Source organism: Heterodontus francisci, chromosome 33, assembly GCF_036365525.1.
Source record: "Heterodontus francisci isolate sHetFra1 chromosome 33, sHetFra1.hap1, whole genome shotgun sequence".
In the NCBI taxonomy this organism is placed as follows: domain Eukaryota; kingdom Metazoa; phylum Chordata; class Chondrichthyes; order Heterodontiformes; family Heterodontidae; genus Heterodontus; species Heterodontus francisci.
The window spans coordinates 39,832,711-39,852,677 of NC_090403.1; the positions used below are offsets into that span (position 1 = coordinate 39,832,711).

The 19,967-nt window shown below is 41.3% G+C and overlaps 2 protein-coding genes across 10 annotated transcripts in view; both read left to right on the forward strand.

The window, feature by feature from the left end:
• The window catches only part of LOC137348116 (acyl-CoA-binding domain-containing protein 5-like), a 130,128-nt gene extending 119,063 nt beyond the window's left edge, over positions 1-11,065 (forward strand). For 4 of the 9 annotated variants that reach the window (XM_068013340.1, XM_068013341.1, XM_068013339.1 and 1 more), the window contains one exon: positions 10,508-11,064. The gene's annotated coding sequence lies outside the window, so the exon portion shown is untranslated. Of the gene's footprint in view, positions 1-2,851; positions 2,932-9,034; positions 9,296-9,398; positions 10,072-10,507 lie in introns of those variants that run through there. The other 5 variants (XR_010969072.1, XR_010969073.1, XR_010969074.1 and 2 more) reach the window with 5 other exon arrangements.
• A 3,302-nt stretch (positions 11,066-14,367) lies between these two features.
• LOC137347927 (protein HEXIM1-like) lies at positions 14,368-15,708 on the forward strand. The gene has a single exon (XM_068012981.1). It carries the CDS (start codon positions 14,533-14,535, stop codon positions 15,409-15,411), a length of 879 nt encoding a protein of 292 aa, XP_067869082.1. The 5' UTR covers positions 14,368-14,532; the 3' UTR covers positions 15,412-15,708.
• The last annotated feature ends 4,259 nt before the right edge of the window (positions 15,709-19,967 follow it).

Consider the following 19,967-nt stretch of genomic DNA (forward strand, 5'->3'; position numbering starts at 1 on the left):
CCACCCTGCTACCATCCAGCTCATTGGAGTGGCATAAACTCTGGCCATTAGATGAACTGTCTACACTTAAAATCGATAAAGCACCAGGATCAGATGAGCTGCATCCAAGGATATGGACGGAAGTGCAAGTGGAAAGTGCAGAGGCACTGGCCATAATTTTGCAGTCCTCCTGGTGGTGCCAGAAGACTGGAGAATTGCAAATGTTACACTCTTGTTGAAAAAAGATAAAACTCAGCAACTACAGGGCAGTCAGTTTAACTTCAGTGGTGGGGAAACTCCTAGAAACAGTAATTTGGGACAAAATTAATAGGCACATGGAAAAATGCTGGTTAATTAAGGATAGCAGCACGGATTTGTCAGGGGAAAATTGTGTTTTTTGAAGGGGTATTGGAGAGGGTTGGTGAGGACAATGCTGTTGATGTGGTGTACATGACTTCCAGAAGGCATTTGATACAGTGCCGCACAAGAGACTTGTGAGCAAAGTTATAGCTCATGGAATAAAAGGGACAGTAGCAACATGAATGTGAAATTTTCTGTGTGACAGGAAACAGAGTGTAGTGATTTTTGGATGTTTTTCGGGCTGGAAGAAGGTTTGTAGTGGAGTTCCCTAGGGGTCAGTGTTGGGACCCTTGTTCTTACTGATATATATTAATGACCTAGACATTGGCATACAAGGCACAATTTCAATTTGTGGATGATTTTAAACATGGAAGCATTGTGAATGTGAAGAGGATAGTGTAGAACTTCAAAAGAACATAAATAGGTTGGTGCAATGGGCGGACAAGTCGCAGATGAAGTTCAATGCGGAGAAATGTGAAATGGTTCATTTTGGTAGGAGGAACATGAAGAGACAATATAAGATAAAGGGTAAAACTCTAAAGGGGGTGCGGGAGCAGAGGGACCTGGGTGCATATGTGCATAAACATTGAAGGTGGCAGCAGGACAGGTTTAGAGAGCAATTAATAAAGCATACAGTATCCTAGGCTTTATTAATAGGGGCATAGAGTACATGAGCAAAGAGGTTATGTTGAACTTGTATAAGACATTAATTTGGCCTCAGCTGGAGTATTACGTCCAGTTCTGGGTGCCTCACTTTAGGAAAGATTAAAATGGCTTGGAAAGAGTGCAGAAAAGATTCATGAGAATGGTTCTAGGGATGAGGAACTTCAGTAATGAAGATAGATTGGAGAAGTTGGGACTATTTTCTTTAGAGAAGAGAAGGCTGAGAGTTGATTTATTAGAGGTATTCAAAATCATGAGGGGTCTGGACAGAGTAGATAGGGAGACATTGTTCCCACTTGTGAAAGGGTCGAAAACAAGATTTAAAGTAATTAGCAAAAGATTTTTTCACGCAGCAATTTAAGGTCTGGAATGCGCTGCCTGAGAGTGGTGCAGGCAAGTTCAACCGACACATTCAAAAGGGAATTACTGTTATCTACAGGGTTACAGGGAGAAGGCGGGGATGGCAGTAGGTGAATTGCTCATTCGGAGAGCTGGTGCAGACATGATGGGCCGAATGGCCTCCTTCAGTGCTGTAATAGTTCTGTGATTCCAAACCCCTCCCAGCCCTCGCCTGCAGGCTGGCTCAGTGTGGGAACTGATCGATTTATTCTCCCTTCTCTGAATGTTCTGTTTGTTGGTTGCTTAACATGTTTCAATGATTAAAGATCCTGTACCACCCTTTGAATCCCTCACCTTAATGGACCTACTTATAAAAACTAACATTTTTCCTGCCATTCCAATGTGATCAGAGGCCCGTAAATTCCTGGGTCTGGGAGGGGAGGATAGTGGCATACCCCAGGCAGGGGCGGGACAGAGAGGGGGAAGGGGCCAGTAATTCAGGCCAGGACCCAATTCTGCCAGATGTCCAATTCTTTCTCCACTGTGAAGATTCCAAAGGGATCTCGTGGATGTTTTTGTACTCGACCCCTCCCTCCTCTGCTTTGCCTTCATTGAAATAGGTGAGAATGGCAGGATGATGTCCCCCACCAGAAATCTCGCTAGATCTGCTTCATCCTTTTCTCCATAGAAAGTACATCTTCAGGATACAATGTACATGACCGAAAACCACTTGTGGAACTCTTGTCATTTTTTTAAATTCGGCTGGAAAGCAGTAAGTTTAAAACTAGAAGCAACTTGGAATGTATTGATGCCACTCTGAGTTGCCTAATCCTCACAAGAGGTGCTGTAAGTGCTCTATACCTTTTTTACGATAATAGTCCTGCCGCAAGCACATCGCAATTTTGACAACTGGAAATCACACTCCACTGCACTTCCAGCACTTCAGTGAGCTCATGAAATTTCATGCTGCCGATGTTTAATCAAATAATACCAGCAAATCTTTTTCTTTCTGCATCTTAATTAAAATATACTGCAGTAGGTAATTATTTTTACCACCCATTATTAAGCAAGTCTTATATTTCTCATTATTAAATGCCATTTGCCATTCATTAACCCAGTTGTGTATTTGTAAATTTATTAAAAGCTATCTTGCTCCTCAGATTAGCCTGCTTTTCTATACAACTTGTCTTCAGACTTGACATATTTCCCTGCAGTGCTTTAGTTGAAATAATTAATACATTTGAACTAATGAGACAATCGAGGAATGGCACTGATGACATTAATACTAATCTTTGCAGACTGAAGCATTGTGACTTCCCAACTAAGAATAGGCCAGATATGTGGGATGAGATATGAACAAAAATGATTGATTCAGCATAAGTGGTGTACCACCCATTTTACTTTGAGTCTGAAAGACTAACATAAATATCAAGTATCACTTCATCAAGTTATTGATTGTGTTTGCAGACTTTTCTTTTTTCATTTTTTTTGGGTTTGAGTCCCAATTCAGGACTCAAGGACATCAAAGCTAGCTGACACTCCAATGCAGAGGTGCAGATTTTCAGTTGAGATATTAAACCGAGGCCTCATCTGTCCTCAGATGGACATAAAAGATCGTATGCACTATTTTGAAGAAGAGCAGGACAGTTTTCCCCAATGTATGGGCCAATACTTATCCCTCAATCAACACTATAAAAAAGACAAATATCTGGTCTGTTATGAACACTGGACTTTGTAACATGATGACCTCATAGCCACTCTGCTAAAGAACAAGACAGACCATAAACGTTTCTTTGAAAAAAAAGGAGACTGCAGTAGTAATACCTGAAAAACAGTGGGTTTTTTCCTCCCAAACTTTCGGGTCATAAAACAAGGGGTCAGTTATTCTGAAGATGTAAATGTACCAAGCAGCTGTTAACACCTGGGAACAATGGAAGGCCCAGGTAGCTCTGTGAAACCAGACTTCTGGACTCTGCATATTGGAACAGGACAATCACTCATTGCTTTTTGAGTCCAGATAAATTTAACAGATTTTCTGAAGGTAGACAGGCTGTAAAAAGGGAACCCAGTGGTGGCAGCCTCAGAGCAGGTTGTAACGAGGACAATGATCGGTGGTGGCCTCGAGAGAGAGAGGGAGGGAATAACTCGAGAGAGGGAATAACTGCTCTCAGAAGCCTGATGCAGTAAAAGGCTGCAAAGACTTGAACCTGTTTTGAAAGTTGAAGATTGTGGAGAAGTAGAAGACCAGTAGGATCACCAGGAATTGCCATATTCACAGACATCCAGATCAGAAGTGCTCGGAGAAGTGAGCAAAGAGGACATTGATTTTTGAAAAGGTCTCGGACATCCAACCCATTGCTACTGGGAGGCGTTTTGGACTTATAACCGCAAAGAATTTCACCATCAAAAAAAGGAATGTGTAACGTATAAGAGTGATGTGAGGTTTTCAAGTATTTTAATAAGTAAAGAAAGTAGCTTTCTTTGTAATCTAGGGTATCAGCTATTTACATAGTACTATTTGGTTAATGGGGCTTTCTTTTAGTTTAGTTGTTATAATAAAAGTCGTAAAATGTGAAATCTTGTCTTGTAATTCATTAAATTGGTTTGGGAGTTTATTGTTCCTATTTTTAATGTTAGCCATCTCACTGAGGTCTAACAAATTGGGACTGGGGTTCAGGATATGAATTCAGAGGCTGCAAAACAGGTACATTGGAATTTGCTGGAATTTAAACAAATAACATCTTGAATACTGTCTGCAGTTTTGGTCTCCTTATTTAAGCAAGGGTATAAATGCATTGGAGGCGGTTCAGAAGAGGTTTGCTAGATTGATACCTGGAATGAGTGGGTTGTCTTATGAGGAAAGGATTGACAGACTGGGTTTGTTTTCACTGGAGTTTAGAAGAGTGAGGGGAGACTTGATTGAAGTATACAAGATCCTGAACGGTCTTGACAAGGTGGATGTGGAAAGGATATTTCATCTTGGGGAGTCCAGAACTAGGAGGCACTGTTTTAAAATTAGGTGTTGCCCTTTTAGGACAGAGATGAGAAGACATTTTTTCTCACAGAGGGTTGTGCAACTTTGGAACTCTCTGACTCAGAGGGTGGTGGAGGTGGGGTCATTGATTTCCTTGCCTAACAAGAATCTATCTACCCCTGCCTTAAAATTATTCAAAGGTTATCGGGGGTAGATGGGAGTGTGGAATTTGAGACACAAACAGATCAGCCATGATCTTATTGATTGGAGGAACAGGCTAGAGGGGCCAAATGGCCTACTTCTCCTAATTCATATGTTCGTATTAGAGTGGATAATGAGAAGAGATTCCGTTTTAATGAGAGAAAGGATACAGGCAATCTTCAGAGTGGTAAAAAAGAGTCAGGAGACTAGAGTTGAGTCAAAAGGACCAATGTGTTATTTTTGTAATAAAAGAAGGCATGTAAAATCAGAATACTGGAAATAGAAAGGCAAGCCCGTAGCTACAGTAGGTTTGCTGAAAGCCTGTCCTGAAAAGGATGCCCAAATAGGTGGCGCATTGGACAAGACAGTGTCTTTGGCAATGTTGGCTCGTGAACATAAGTTGTTCTTGCGTGTCTGCTAACGAATTAAGTCAGGTCCCTGAAGGGTATAGAAGTTTTGTGCTCAGGGGTATGGTGTCACCGTATTTGACAGATGAGGCAGACAAGCCGATAGTGCTGCTTAGAGATACAGGGCCACTCAGTCATTGATGGTAGCAAAGGATGTAGATCTTCCCTCAAAAAGTGCTAGTAATGCAAAAGTCGTGGTACAGGACATTGAGGGGGGTCATTTACCCGTTCCATTGCATAATGCTAATTTGCAATATGATTTAGTCACTGGTCCGATAACAGTGGGAATCGTCCCAGATTTACATATTGATGGGGTGGATTTGTTGTTCGGAAATGACTTAGCTGGGGATAAGGTATTGGCATCTCCAGTAGTTTTGGAAAAGCCAGTTGAGGTTGCTGGGGATGGGGATGTTGGTGGAAAAGGCTCCAAGGCTAACAATGATGAATTGTTTAGCAGATTGTCTTTGATTGAGACCCAACAGGCAGACTCTGACTTTAAAATGTTTGTCTCAGGTGGTGTGTTCTGAGACAGAAGCTGAAAAGGCCCCTGAGTGCTATTATAGAAACAAAGAAAATAGGAGCAGGAGTAGGCCATTTGGCCCTTCGAGCCTTCTCTGCCATTCATTATGATCATGGCTTATCAGAACTTGCAACAGATGTCAGGTAGTTGGGAAGCCATAACTATTGATTAAGCCAGCCCCATTGATACCAATACCTGCTTTTGATGAACCATTTAGTTGGGTTCTTCTGAGTGTGTCAGACCCTGATCCACAACTCATTCAGGTCACAAGTTTCTCCTAACCATCATGGATTTGTCCACTAGGTTTCCAGAGGCAATACCTTTGAGCAAGATCACAGCAAATGTTGTGATTGAGGGGTTAATTCAGTTTTTCACTAAATATGGATTGCCAAAAGAAATTCAGTCAGACCAGAGGTCAAATTTCATGTCGAGTATTTCAAGAGGTCATGAGTAATTAGGGAGTGAGACAGCTCAAATCAAGTGCTTATCACCTGCAGTCACAAGTGTTATGACCGAGGCGGGAGTAATGTACTGTCAATTCAGTTCCATTACTCCATAGGTCACAACATATTAAAGTTTCCCACCTACCGGAAATTAGCCAAATTAAACACTTTATTAGCCCCCAGAATAAAACACACCAAACCAGTTATGTTTAAACGACAGAAAATGAACTATTTATTAATAAACTGAATCTTAAACCATACTGAGATAATTCTATGTCTGAAAAGACTTTATAACTTCTTATTCCTCCTAATCCTCATGCACACAGACATATATTCAAAAACCAACAGTTAACCAGTTCAAAAAATTATGTTTTAAATTAGAGCTGTTTCTTGGGAATAATAAAACAACTGGGTTGTAAGTCTTGGTGGGTTACGTTCCCGGTTTGGTGAGGTGTCCCAGAGTTGAATAGTCAGATGCCACTCCAAGTCTCCAGACGAGTTTGATGAACAGTCTGCAATTGATGGGGGTACACGGTACATCAACTGCAGTAGGCTTCACACAGATCTTTCAGCAAGGAATATAACAACAGGTTTAGATTTTGAATTAGCAGTCTATCAGTAGAAACTTTACTGAGTTTCCAGAACTCTCAGAAATGGGAAAGGCAACAGAAAGTCACTCCTGAGGCAGAGATATCTTAGAAATGGGAGTAAAAAGGAATTTGCTATCTCCAATAATGCAAATATTCCTTTCCAGGGGTCTTTTCCTCTTCAGGCGAAACATAGTCTATCGGCCAATGTAGATTTTTTCCTGAGAAAGACAAATCTTTCCTTCCTTCCTGCAAGGAGCACACTTTTCTGGTCTGCCAGTTCAAACCAGTTTTAGCTAGTCTTTGCACACAGTCAAATTGATACAATGTGGCATGTGACCTCTCTTGCTGTTGCTTAGGAAACAGGCTTGCAGCTCACACATACTGTCTTCAGGGAGACAAACAACTCTCGGTCTTAAAGGCACACAGACCCCCTTTAGTTTTTAAATGGAAGAAAAAAAACACTTCCATGACACAAGGTTTTTTGGAAAGGTATCAACAAACCCTAAAAAGTATGATAAAGGCTTATTGTTTTGAATATCCTCATGATTGGGATAAGGGCATTTCATTTTTATTATTTGCCAACAGGGACACACCAAATGAGCCCATTTGAATTGGTCTGTGGTCATGAAATTAGGGGTCCCCTTAAACTCATTAAGGAGAGATTTTTAGCACAGGAAGAGGAGAGTACCCTCTTAGATTATGTGTTAGAATTCCAAGAGAGACTCTCAAACGCTTGTGAGGGGGCCAGAAAACATCTCAAAATTTCTCAGCAAGTGATGAAAACCCAAGCAGATAGAACAGCTAAGGCACATAGTTTTCAGCCTGGAGACAAGGTGTTAGTTTTGTTGCCTTTGCCAGGGGAACCGTTGAAAGCTAGGTTCAGTGGACCTTACTTCAGTAAGAGGAAACTTAGTGAGGTGAACTATTTGGTCAGCACCCCAGACAGATGGAAAAGGTGAGTCATGTGAATATGTTGAAAAGATACTATGACCTTGTCAGCCAGTAAATGTATGTCAAATGACAGAAGGAGGTTAAAGATAGTGTTACTTTTGAGGAATTGGAGGAAGGGACTGAGAGCTCTCAGATTGAACCCCCTGTGGTGAAACTGGCAAGCACATAAGTGTTAGAAAATCTAGATACAGTTCTACACTATCTTTCTAAACAGCATAAAAGGGGCATAGCTGATTTACTAAAAGATTTAAAAGCCATATATGCAGATAAGCCAGATCAAACTCCTCTGGTTATTCATGGGGTTGGTGTAGGGACAATTACACTCATTAAACATAACCCTTATCGACTCAATCCTGATAAATTTACTCAGGCCAGAGAGGAGGTTCAATATGTGCTAAAGAAAGATATAATTGAACCTAATCAAAGTCGCTGGACTTCACCAGTGGTGCTAGCATCAAAAGTGGATGGTTCCAAAAGATTTTGTATTGATTAATGGAAAGCCAATGCAATAACTAAAACAAACTCTTATCCAATCCCATGAATTGAGGATTGTATTGACAGAGTGGGAAATTCAGTTTGTATTAGCAAAGTTGACTTGCTGAAAGGATATTGGCAAGTCCCCTTGACCGACCAAGCTAAAGAAATTTCCGCCTTTATGACCCCATATGGCCTGTTTCAGTGAACGGTCATGCCATTTGGTATGAAAAATGCACTGGCCACATTTCAAAGGTTTACTAACCAGGTGGACTGAGCAATTGCATTTTGTACCTTAATGATTTGTTGCTATACAGTAACACCTGGGGAGACCTGAAAGAGCCAAGTTGGTAGTAAACTTAGCAAAGAGTGAGTTTGCTAAGGCTAAGATCACCTATTTAGGGCATGTAGTGGGTCAAGTGTTACATAGGGAAGCTAAAGTTCATATGCTTTCCAGTCCCCAAGACACAAAGGGAAATTTATGATTCTTAGAAATGGTCAGATTCTACCGGAGGTTCGTCCCTAACTTAAGTACAGTAGCAACTCCACTGACTAATTTCTTAAAAAAGGCGTGAAGATCCAGTGGACAGAATCCTGTCAAATGGCCTTTGAGAAGATAAAGTCTATTTTAATAAATGAACACATTCCATCAACACCAAATTTTGACAAGCCCTTTACAGTGGCTATTGATGGCAGTAATATAGGAGTAGAAGCAGTATTACTCCAGGATGATGATACTGGAATCAAACAACAAGTCAGTTATTTCTGCAGAAAACTCAGTAAGTACCAGAAGATGTACTCCACTATTGAAAAGGAGGCCTTAGGTCTCGTTTTGGCTCCTCAACATTTTGAAGTATACGTCAACAATAGCCAAGGGGAAATAACAGTTTACACCAATCATAATTCATTAAGTTTTCTATAAAAGCTCAAAACCAAGAACACCAAATTATTTTGGTGGAGTTTAATGTTGCAACTATTTACCCTAAGGATTGTGCGTGTTGCAAGTAAGAGCAATGAAATTGCTGATGCTCTATGCAGAATTTAGAAAGAAGGTATAATGGAGGCAAACAAATGTAAAATATTGTTGCTACCTGTGTGAAGTGTGAAATGTTAATAATGGAAATGTTTACAAGGTGATTACATTATCAACCTGCAAGTTCCCCTCCAAGCCACACACCATCGTGACTTGGAAACATCTCGCTGTTCCTTCACTGTCGCTGGGTCAAAATCCTGGAATTCCCTTCCTAACAGCACTGTGGGTGTACCTACCCCACATAGACTGCAACGGTTCAAGAAGGCAGCTCACCACCACTTTCCCGAGGGCAATTAGGGATGGGCAATAAATGCTTTCCTAGCCAGTGATGCCCGCATCCCATGAATGAATTTTTTAAAATGTAAGTAAAATCATTACAGTAATGACTTTTCCATTTTTGGGGGAAGGTGTTATGAACGCTGGACTTTGTAACATGATTATGTTATAAAATTGTGATTTTTAAGTTTAAGATGGAGTTTGCAGGTCACGTGACGTCACATCCACTCTGCTAAAGGATAAGACAAATCAAAGACCTTTTTTGGAAAAAAAAGAGACTGCAGGGGTCACAAGTGAAGAACAATGGATTTTGCCCTCCCAGACTTTAGGGTCATAAAGCAAGGGGTCAGTGATTTTGAAGCAGCTGTTAACACCTGGGAACAATGGAAGGCCCAGGTAGCTCCGTGAAACCAGACTTCTGGACTCTGCATATTGGAACAGGACAATCAGCTATTGCTTTTTGAGTCCAGATAAATTTAACAGATTTTCTGAAGGCAGACAGGCTGTAAGAGAAGGAACCAGTCGTTGCACCCTCAGAGAAGGCTGTGAGGAATACGACCAATGGTGACAGCCTAGAGAGAGAGGGAATAACTGCTCTTGGAAGCCTGATACAGCAAAAGGCTGCAAAGACTTGAACCTGTTTTGAAAGTTGAAGCTTGCGGAGAGGTAGAAGACCAGCAGGATCACCAGGAATCACCTTATTCATGGACGTCCAGATCAGAAGTGCTTGGAGAAGTGAACAAAGAGGACATTGATTTTTGGAAACGTCTGGGAGATCCAACCCATTGATACTGGGAAGGGTTTGGGACTTTTACCCGCAAAGGATTTCGCCATCAAAAAAAGGAATGCGTAACGTATAAGGTGTGAGGTTTTCAAGTATTTTAATAAGTAAAGAAAATAGATTTCTTTATAATCTGGAGTATCAGCTACTTATACAGTACTCTTTGGTTAATGGGGTTTTCTTTTAGTTTAGTTGTTATAATAAAAGACATGAAACATGAAATTTTGTCTTGTAATTCTTTAAATTGGTCTGGGAGTTCATTTCTCGTATTTTAACATTTATGCTGTCACTGAGGTCGTAACATGTCATTGTCACATTGCTGTTTGTGGGAGCTTGCTGTGCACAAATTGGCTGCCGCGTTTCCTATGTTACCACAGTGACTACACTTCAAAAAGTACTTTATTGGCTGTAAAGTGTTCTGGGGTGGCCGGTGGTTGTGAAAGGAGCTATACAAATGCAGGTCTTTCTTTCTTTAAATATTGCAATGCTAAGGATTGATCTTTGTGTTTTTTTCAGAAGATAATTAGTATGCTTCTGCCATGGAATGATATCATTGCACAACTAAAGACTGCTACAGATTTGTATATATTATTATCCCTGAGTGAACACAATCAACACACGTTGCTCAAATAGCTGTTGAGCCACAGAATGACAATAATGGAAAGATCCAAAATTAACAAAATCTACTCAAAAGTCAGTGCTAAAGTTGAATAGTTTTTAAAGCAATGAAACCAAATACATTAATGCATTAAGATGCAAATCTGTGCAAATATGAACATTTGGAATTCTGTGCTTGTATCAATTGCATTAACATAGATACTAAACTATGTATGAATAATGGCTGCTGCATATTTTGTAAATGCTAATATCAAGGTGCAATTTTAAATACTGTGAATTCTATGAATGAGAAGTACATTGTTTCAGATAAATAATTTTAAAATGCATATCTTTTGTTAGTCCGGAAGTAATGTAGCACTTGCAAAATAAGTTGTTTAAAAATTATGAAATTAATTTATTTTAACAAGTGTAAATATAGGATTTTAAAAAGTACAGTACTTGTATTAAACATTTAATTGGTCATATTTTTATGACGTGTCTGGTTTCTTGGTTCTTATTTGGAGAGGCAGAACTAGATTCAACCGGTGTTAAGGAAAAATAGCGCTTACTATTAAATGACCTAGCAGGTTAACACACTAACCTTTCACCCTGGTCATGTGTTGGAATCCAATCCAGTTGATGAGATAAAACAAGCCCCAATCTCTTAGCTGTAGGGTTTCTGTGTGAAATAAGTTTGGAAAGTCTTAGAAATGTTGGTAAGAAGAATTGGGCCATTTGGCACGAAATTGACAATCTTACTTAAGAGAAGCCAGAAGATTGGCTCCTTGGTGCAGTAGGGGTGGGTTTCTCAATTTGGGGAGAGTAGAGAGATATTCTACTTTGCATCTGGTCATGCATGGAATGGCTGACGCCCTTACTGGGTCCCCAGTATTTTTGAAAATGCAGATGTTTTATTCCTGAGTTCATCTCTCATTTTGATAAGCATAAAAGTTGAGAACTTTTTTAAGCAGTTGCACTCCAAATTCAGTGACCAACATTTTTAACCTTATATTGTACTTTGATTTAAATTTAGTATTACTGTACCTTTAAAAATTTTCTTTTCAAATACTGTGACAGGATATTGCTTTAAAATAATTTGACAGCAAATACCCATGCAGTTTAATTTAACCAGATAGAAATTGGCTCCCTCCTTGTTTGGTACATATGCAACTGTTCTTCACCCTTGACCATCAATTATTTTATATAATGTTGTGTGAGAATTGGCTCACATGCACACAGCACTGTTTTGATATTTAAACAAAGTCATAAAGACACAGTATCCTTATGGACACAGTATATAAAAAGGAAAGTAGTGGAGCATTGAAGTAAAGGGCGGCACAGTGGCGCAGTGGTTAGCACCGCAGCCTCACAGCTCCAGGGACCTGGGTTCGATTCTGGGTACTGCCTGTGTGGAGTTTGCAAGTTCTCCCTGTGTCTGCGTGGGTTTTCTCCGGGTGCTCCGGTTTCCTCCCACAAGCCAAAAGACTTGCAGGTTGATAGGTAAATTGGCCATTATAAATTGTCACTAGTATAGGTAGGTGGTAGGGAAATATAGGGACAGGTGGGGATGTTTGGTAGGAATATGGGATTAGTTTAGGATTGGTATAAATGGGTGGTTGATGTTCGGCACAGACTCGGTGGGCCGAAGGGCCTGTTTCAGTGCTGTATCTCTAATCTAATCTAAAGCTATATAATACATATTAAAATAGGTTATGTCAGTATGCACCATATAGCAAAAGTAAATCCTTGGCACAATTAACAAGCTTATTTATTCAAGTAAATATGCAATCATACAATGAAAAAGTTACCTCCGAGTCAGAATATTGTGGGTTCAAGATCCACATCAGGGTTTAAACTCATAATCTAGATTAGCGCTCAAATGCAGTACCGAGATAGTGTTTGTCTGCCTGTTCTAGCGATTTAAGTAGGTGGTAAAGATCCAGTGTAGACTATCAAAGAGCAGAGATTTCTCCTGATGCCCTGGTCAACATTCCTCCCTCAACCAATTTGCTCATTGCTGTTTGTAGCATGTTGCTGGAGCTGTGACTCATTCCCAGCCATGTTCCCAACTGGCAAGCAGTCACAAAATCTACCCCCATCTCTTCAACCAAGCCTTCAATTATCTTTCCTAATCTTACTTCCTGACTTGGCATCAGCTTTGCTTAAACTTATCTGTGAAGTGCCTTGGGAGCTTCTTTACATTAACAATGCTATATAAATGCAAGTTATTATTGACAATATCATGAGCTGCAGTAAGGTCAATAAAATAATTTAAGCTATGCTTCAACATTCATGTTAATTTGACTCCTCTCAGTCTGGGTTGAACTCATAAAGTATTTCAGATTGGGCCCCCATCCTCTAAGCACTTATCATTTAAACTTTTATTTAAAAAAAAGAAACAGCAACTCAAAATAAGAGTTTGTAATCAGCAAAGTGGCACTGATTCTGTTCAACACAACACAAACGTCTACATGAAGACCTGTTTAAAAACTGCAAAATACATTAGTAGAAAGGACATTTTAAAATGGTGGCAGGAGAAAAGTGATTTGGAAGTTAAAATGGTAACTTCTACTGGAATTGAATGCAACTCATTGGATCTTAAGCAGCCACCCTATCAAAATCTCCAAGTTTAAAATAAGGAAATTAAGGCAGACCCTCTTTTTATGTTAATCCTGGGGATAATGGACAGGAAAAAGCCCAACCAGCCCTGTTGTGGAGGAATTCTATTGCTATTGAGCAGGAAATGTTTGTTTATGCTGCCTACTGCAGTTCACTGGTAGTGGGGGAGCTAGTGCCCCCTGTGGGTGTGTGAGGGGAGCGCCGTCTCTGGCCAGGTGCTGTCCCCATAGCAACACCCCCTCCCCCCACCCCCCACCCCGGCCGGCTCGTTATGGGGGAGGGGCTCCTTCCCGAGCGCCCCTTCCCTTTGTGTTCGGTTCCAACCGGCCGCTTCACCCCTCACGGCCCGCGCCGTCCCCCCCCCACAGCTATACTGGTAAACAGTATCCTTCCGCTGCTCCCTGCTCGCAATAATATTTCAAAATTACATTTATTGAACAGAAAAATAGGTGAACCCCGAAATAATTTGTATTCCCAGGATTTGGGAGATTCAGATCAACCGCTGTAACACTTGAGAATTAGGGACTACTTTTTCCGTTTACGGACTTGACTTTCTTTCCGGGGTAATATTTTTTTGTTCGATTTTCGAACAATTAGGCTTCGTCTTTTCAATTAACGGATGAAAAATATTTTTCAAAATTATTAGCTTTTAGACAATGTTTATGCAGTAAATCTTTCCCCAAAACACTATACAAACAATCCACAGAAATCACTGACTTGATATGTTCCCCTCCCCCATTTAATGGCACAGTCAGCGAAAATGGTTTGTTGGTACACGCCCCAAAAACTGCAAGCTGTTAAATTCATTGGTGAGAAAGGTGATGTGACGTAATCCGATGGACAGTGCCACCTGCCAATAGCTCAGGCGAGTTTCGGCTAGCAACAGCGGAGGAAGTAGCTTAATAAACAGGCCCCGACCAATCAGCGGAAGCAGGGACGGAGCTGTGCGTTCCGGGCCCGAGCGCGCCGTGAGCTTTGCGGCCGCTTGGCTTGCGCGCGGGCGCGGTTTTGGGAAATAGAGTCCAAGCCGCGCAAAGCCGCAACGAGCCGCGGGTTTAAAAAACTACAACACCCAGGGGACTGTGCGCGCCGAGCGAGCGCATGCGTTTAACGGATAGGGGTTTGTCCCCGCCCCTTCTGCCCACCGTCTATATAAAGGCGCGTCGAGGCAGCGAGAGCAGCAGTTGGAGGTAGGTGTGTGGTAGTATTGGGTGGGGGAAGGGAACATGAGATGAAACTTCTGAAAGAAGCCCAAAGGGGGGCGTAAGTCAACAAGGGATTGACAAGTCGCCTCATTAAATAGAATTTCTTATGGTTTGAACAAGATGGGGGAGCAGTTAGTTTTCCAGACTGTGGGCTGCCCCTCGCCGAGCGGCACAGAGTGTCCAGGTGGCAGATCTCAAATTCTGGAGCATCCCTCATCCGCTAAGAGTGTGGCCGCCAATAATAATATGGACCAGGAGCCTGGCGGGCGGCTGCTGGTAACCAACCGGAGCTACTCACCGGCGGAAAACTACCCCCCGGGCTGTGGGGGCCACCAGGGACCGGCCGAGTGCCTCCCCAGGCAGCCCAAGAAGAGGCACCGGAGGCGGCCGTCCAAGAAGAAGCGGCGCTGGAAGCCCTACTTCAAGCTGTCCTGGGAGGAGAAGAAGAAGCTGGACGAGAGGGAGAGCGTTCGGGCGGCCAAGACGCGGGCCGAGATGTTCGCCAAGGGCTTCACGGTGGCCCCTTACAACACCACTCAGTTCCTGATGGAGGAGCACAACCAAGAGGAGCCCGATTTAAACACCGGAGTCTGTCCCAAGCGAGCCAGCAAGTCGGATGACACCAGCGAGGAGGAAGAGCTGGACGAAGAGGAACAGGACAGTGGCAGCGACGGCATGGGAGGCGATGGCAGCGAATTCCTGCAGAAGGACTTCTCCGAGACTTATGAGAAGTACCACGCCGAAAGTCTACAGAACATGACCAAACAGGAACTGATCAGGGAGTACCTGGAGCTGGAGAAGTGCCTGTCCAGGCTGGAGGACGAGAACAACCGGCTGAGGTGTCGGCTGGAAGGGATGAAAACGACGAGAGGTGAAGATGCTGCAGACAAACAGATGGAAGAGATCGAGCACGAAGTGGAGAAGTTAAAAGCTGAAAACCAGAGACTCGAGAAAGAAAATGAACTGTACAAACAAAGATGTTTAGAAAACGGGGAATAGAAAGAAATTGGACATTTATGAACTAAAATGTAAATATTTTAATTGATGTAAGCGTTTTATAAAAATGCATTGGAAGAACATCATCTCCCCTCTCCATTTTGTTGTTTCTGCGACCTGTGTACATTTCTGTTGAACTTTTTATGATATGCAACTTTGCCTTATTTCTCCCCTGAGGTCAAGGTATACAGTGTTTTACTGACAAACTTTTTGATGCGTTGTGTCCAGCGTCTTGTACATCTTCAAAATGCCATCTATCAAAGTAATAGTCTAAGAATAAATATAACATTAGTCAAGTAATGCTGGTTATTGGCGTGGTATTTGTATTCAAAAGTAATTGCCTTTTAGCAATCTAGAGATCTTTGGCAACCGTTCATTGCCAAATTTGGGTCCAGCTGGTGTGATTGGCATTTTCCAATGAATATGAACGTTCATGTTAACGTTGACATTCAGATCCTTTTGATGATAGGCTGCACTCCTGGTGAGTGTCACTGATAAACTACTTTTTTGGTCTCCAAAAGTATTTGCTGAAAATGTTTGTATAGTTTCAGTTTATTGAAAGTCCAAGGATTATACGAAAAATGATCAGACTTGTGCAATTGTAGGATTACACAATTAGTTATTCAAAGTATCAAATCTCGTATAGTGTATGTGCCATTATAAAAATTGGGTATTTTAGGTGCTATACTTGGAACATGTCAATCGGGAGCAAACATATGGCACACTTGCTTAGAGTTGCTACTTCACCACTTCACCTTTTATACTTGTAGCAATGTGTAAAGAATATACAGATCACAACTGCAGCCGACCACAGTAGGTTATAGACAGTGTGAAGGCCAACAAGTTTGTCCCTGTACAACCAAAAACAAGTGTGTGCGGATATTCTTCAGTATAAACTAGAGATGGAAAGCGGTGAACAAAAGGAAAAGGGGCCGTGGGCGAACAATTTTGTAATTGAGGTGAGATCAACACAACTAATTTGATACGCTGGCTGTGAAGAAACCTTATGGGACTGAAGGTGAGTAAGAAAAAAAGGAATGCATTGTTTTGGGGGGGGGGGGGGAACGACCCCTTGCGATGCCTGTTTAATAATCCGCGCCATTTACTGCGGCCAGGGTTCAATTAGAATTTTATAGCGAAAAGCAGCTGGTTGTATATCATCAGTCTTGGTATTAAAAATAGGTACTCGTTATATTTTCAAAAAGGGTGGAAATATTTGAACGTTCTGGATAAATTGCTGACTCCCAAGTTATAGGTACATCTTTGACATTATACGGGAGATGAAGATTGCAAGAATTTATTTTAAGCAGATCGTGAAGCTCTCTTAATTTTACAACACTATGTAAAACAGTAGATTTTCCTAATGCACAAATCAATACTACCTATTTAGCCTTTTCAGCAATTTAACACGATGTGATTCAACACTCCATACCATTTTGATCAATTTTAAATCTTGCTCAAATTGATATTCCACATACTTATCATAAGAGGGCGCTTTCCCTTTGAGAGAGACAATTGACAACCACGTCTAACTGGCTCTTTTTTAAACTGTATAAATATTAGGAAAATAGTACTGGCATTGTTTCTGTGGGTGTATCTTGCTGCATCTTTGAAAGGCAGGGAGAAGACTTTATTTTGTTAAAGCTAAAAAGGTTTCCACATTGTTTCATTAGTCAACAAATAGTTTGATAGTGAGCTTCTCAAACAAGAAGGTCATAGGTTTGATCCCTATTTTGTGTCGACTTAGTTGATCTCAGACCAGGCAGTAGTGCATAGTACAGCACAGAAGAAGGCCATTCAGCCCATCAAGTCTACACGGGCTCTTTCAAAGAGCAATCCAGTTAGTCCAATACCCATGTTCTTCCTTCATATCCCTGCCAATTTTTATCCTTGAAGTATTTATCCCAATTCTCATTTGAAAGCTACTATTGAATCTGTCTCCACCACCCTATCAAGTAGTGTATTCCAAATCTTAACCATTCGTTGCATTAAAGAGTTTTTCCTCATGTCGCCTCTGGTTCCTTTGCCAATCATACTTAAATCTATGACTTTTGGTTATTGACCCTTCAGCCATTGGAAACCGTTTCTCTTTATTCACTCATATCTAAACCCTTCATAATTTGAAATACCCCTATCAAATGTCCTCTTAGCCTTCTCTGCTCTAAGGAGAACAACTTCAGCTTCTCCAGTCCATCCATGTAATTAATCCCTCATTCCTGGAACCATTCTAGTAAATCACTTCTGTACATTCTTCCACACCTTCCCATCCTTTGAAAAGTGTGGTGCCGAGAATTAGACACGATATTGCACCTGGGGCAGAACTAGTGTTTTATATATGTTTAGCATAATGTCTTAGCCTTTGTACTCTATTTAGAAAGTCCAGGAACCCATATGCGTTATTAACTGCTTTGTTAACCTTTTTATTTTTATTTTTTTGTTTATTTAGAGATACAGCACTGAAACAGGCCCTTCGGCTCACCGGGTCTGTGCCGACCATCAGTCACCCATTTATACTAATCCTACACTAATCCCATATTCCTACCACATCCCCACCTGTCCCTTTATTCCCCTACCACCTACCTATACTAGGGGCAATTTATAATGGCCAATTTACCTATCAACCTGCAAGTCTTTTGATGGTGGGAGGAAACCGGAGTACCCAGTGAAAACCCACGCAGACACAGGGAGAACTTGCAAACTCCACACAGGCAGTACCCAGAATTGAACCCGGGTCGCTGGAGCTGTGAGGCTGCGGTGCTAACCACTGCGCCACTGCCGCCCTGTTCTGCTACTTAAAGATATGCAGCAATAGCCCCCCAGACCTCTCACTTGGAGCTCAACAGTTGTCCTTGGCAGCCCTAGGCCTAGGGAGAAGAGAAAATAATCATGGCTCATCCCCTTCATCGCTATTCAGTAACCCTGGGAGGAAGTACTGAAGTGTGTTAATGTTGAATGAGGAGGGGTAAGGCCCTGCTGTGATGCCATCGCCAGTTAAAGTATTTGTCAAGTCTCTGTTTGTATGATGAATGATCAATTGGGTGAGGTATTGGAGGACCACCTGTACACCTATCCTTCAGGAGGAGTAAGCTCCTTCATCTGGTGACAGGACTGAAAGAAAAAAATGTTGCTTCCATTAGTTATAAAAAAAAATGTAAAGCTGATTATATTCCATCCATCCAGAATTATTTTGTTTTCCTTTAAAAACACATGCAATTACTACACCAAAATACCAACTGGTGAATATCCAAGGCAAGGATACTTTGGATCAATTAGCTGACAGTTTTTCCATCATTTGTTGAAGGAGAAACCTGTTGCATCTATCATACTGAAATAGTTGACAAAATCCAAGTGGGTTCTCAAAATCAAGTGCGCAATAGATGCTAATTAAAAGATTTCTGCTACAATTTGAAATTGCAGACATGCGGATTGTGTAAGTCATAGAGCCATCAAATTATTTATGGTACAGAAGGAGGCCATTCAGCCCATGCTGACTCTCCACAGAGCAATCCTGAAATCATTAAATGTTTCTGCTTCCACCACGCTCTTGGGCAGCAAGTTCCAGGTTATTAATCACTTGCTGCGTAAATAAATTCTTCCTTGCATCCGTCTTTCATCTCTTGCCCAAAACCTTCGATCTGTGTCCCATAATCCTTGTCCCGTCAGTTAATCAGTATGTTGCTGCATGAGGAAGTTTACTTTTTCCATTATTAATGTGAAAGAAGTTAATGCCTTAAGTATCTATCATTGTCCTTCAGGTATAGGAGTCAATTTAATCCAGCCAAAGGAAATTAAATATTGCTGCCCTTTCCAGCTGTTGAGGATCACAAATTGAATCTATCCTAATTTGTACCGAGTCTTGTTCTGTGCTAGCTGACCTACATTGGCTCCTTCTCCACCAATGCCACGATTCAAAAATTCTCATGTTTGTGTTCAAATCCCTCCCTATCTCCATAACATCCCACCCTACAACCCTCCAAAGCTCCGGGATTCCCTCCCCAAACCACTTTAACTCTCTACCTCTATCCTCCTGTTCAGATGTTCCTTAAAAGCTACATCTTTGATCAAGAATTTGATCACCTGTTCTAATGGGCCAATTAGCCCTTTGAGCATGTTCCACCGTTCAACAAGATCATGGCTGATTTGCAGCCTAACTCAATACCCGCCTTTGCCCTATATCCCTTAATACCTTTGGTTAACAAAAATCTATCTCTGTTTTAAAACTAACAATTGATCTAGCATCAATTACCTTTTGCAGAAGAGAGTTCCAAATTGCTATCAGCTTTTGTGTGTAAAAGTGTTTCCTAGTTTATCTCCTGAAAGATCTGGCTCTGATTTTTAGACTATGCCCCCTAATCCTAGATTCTGCAACCAGCAGAAATAGTTTCTCTCTGTCTATCCTATCTGTTCCCCTTAATATTTTAAACTTCCACCAAATCACCCCTTAACATTCTAAATTCCAGGGAATACAACCTTAGTTTGCGTAATCTCTCCTAGAAATTTAACACTTGGCATCCAGGTATCATTCTGGTAAATCTACACTGCACTGCCTTCATAGCCAG

Excerpts from the sequence above, each read along its gene's own strand:
- LOC137347927 (XM_068012981.1), top strand. The coding sequence starts at position 14,533 with ATGGGGGAGCAGTTAGTTTTCCAGACTGTGGGCTGCCCCTCGCCGAGC.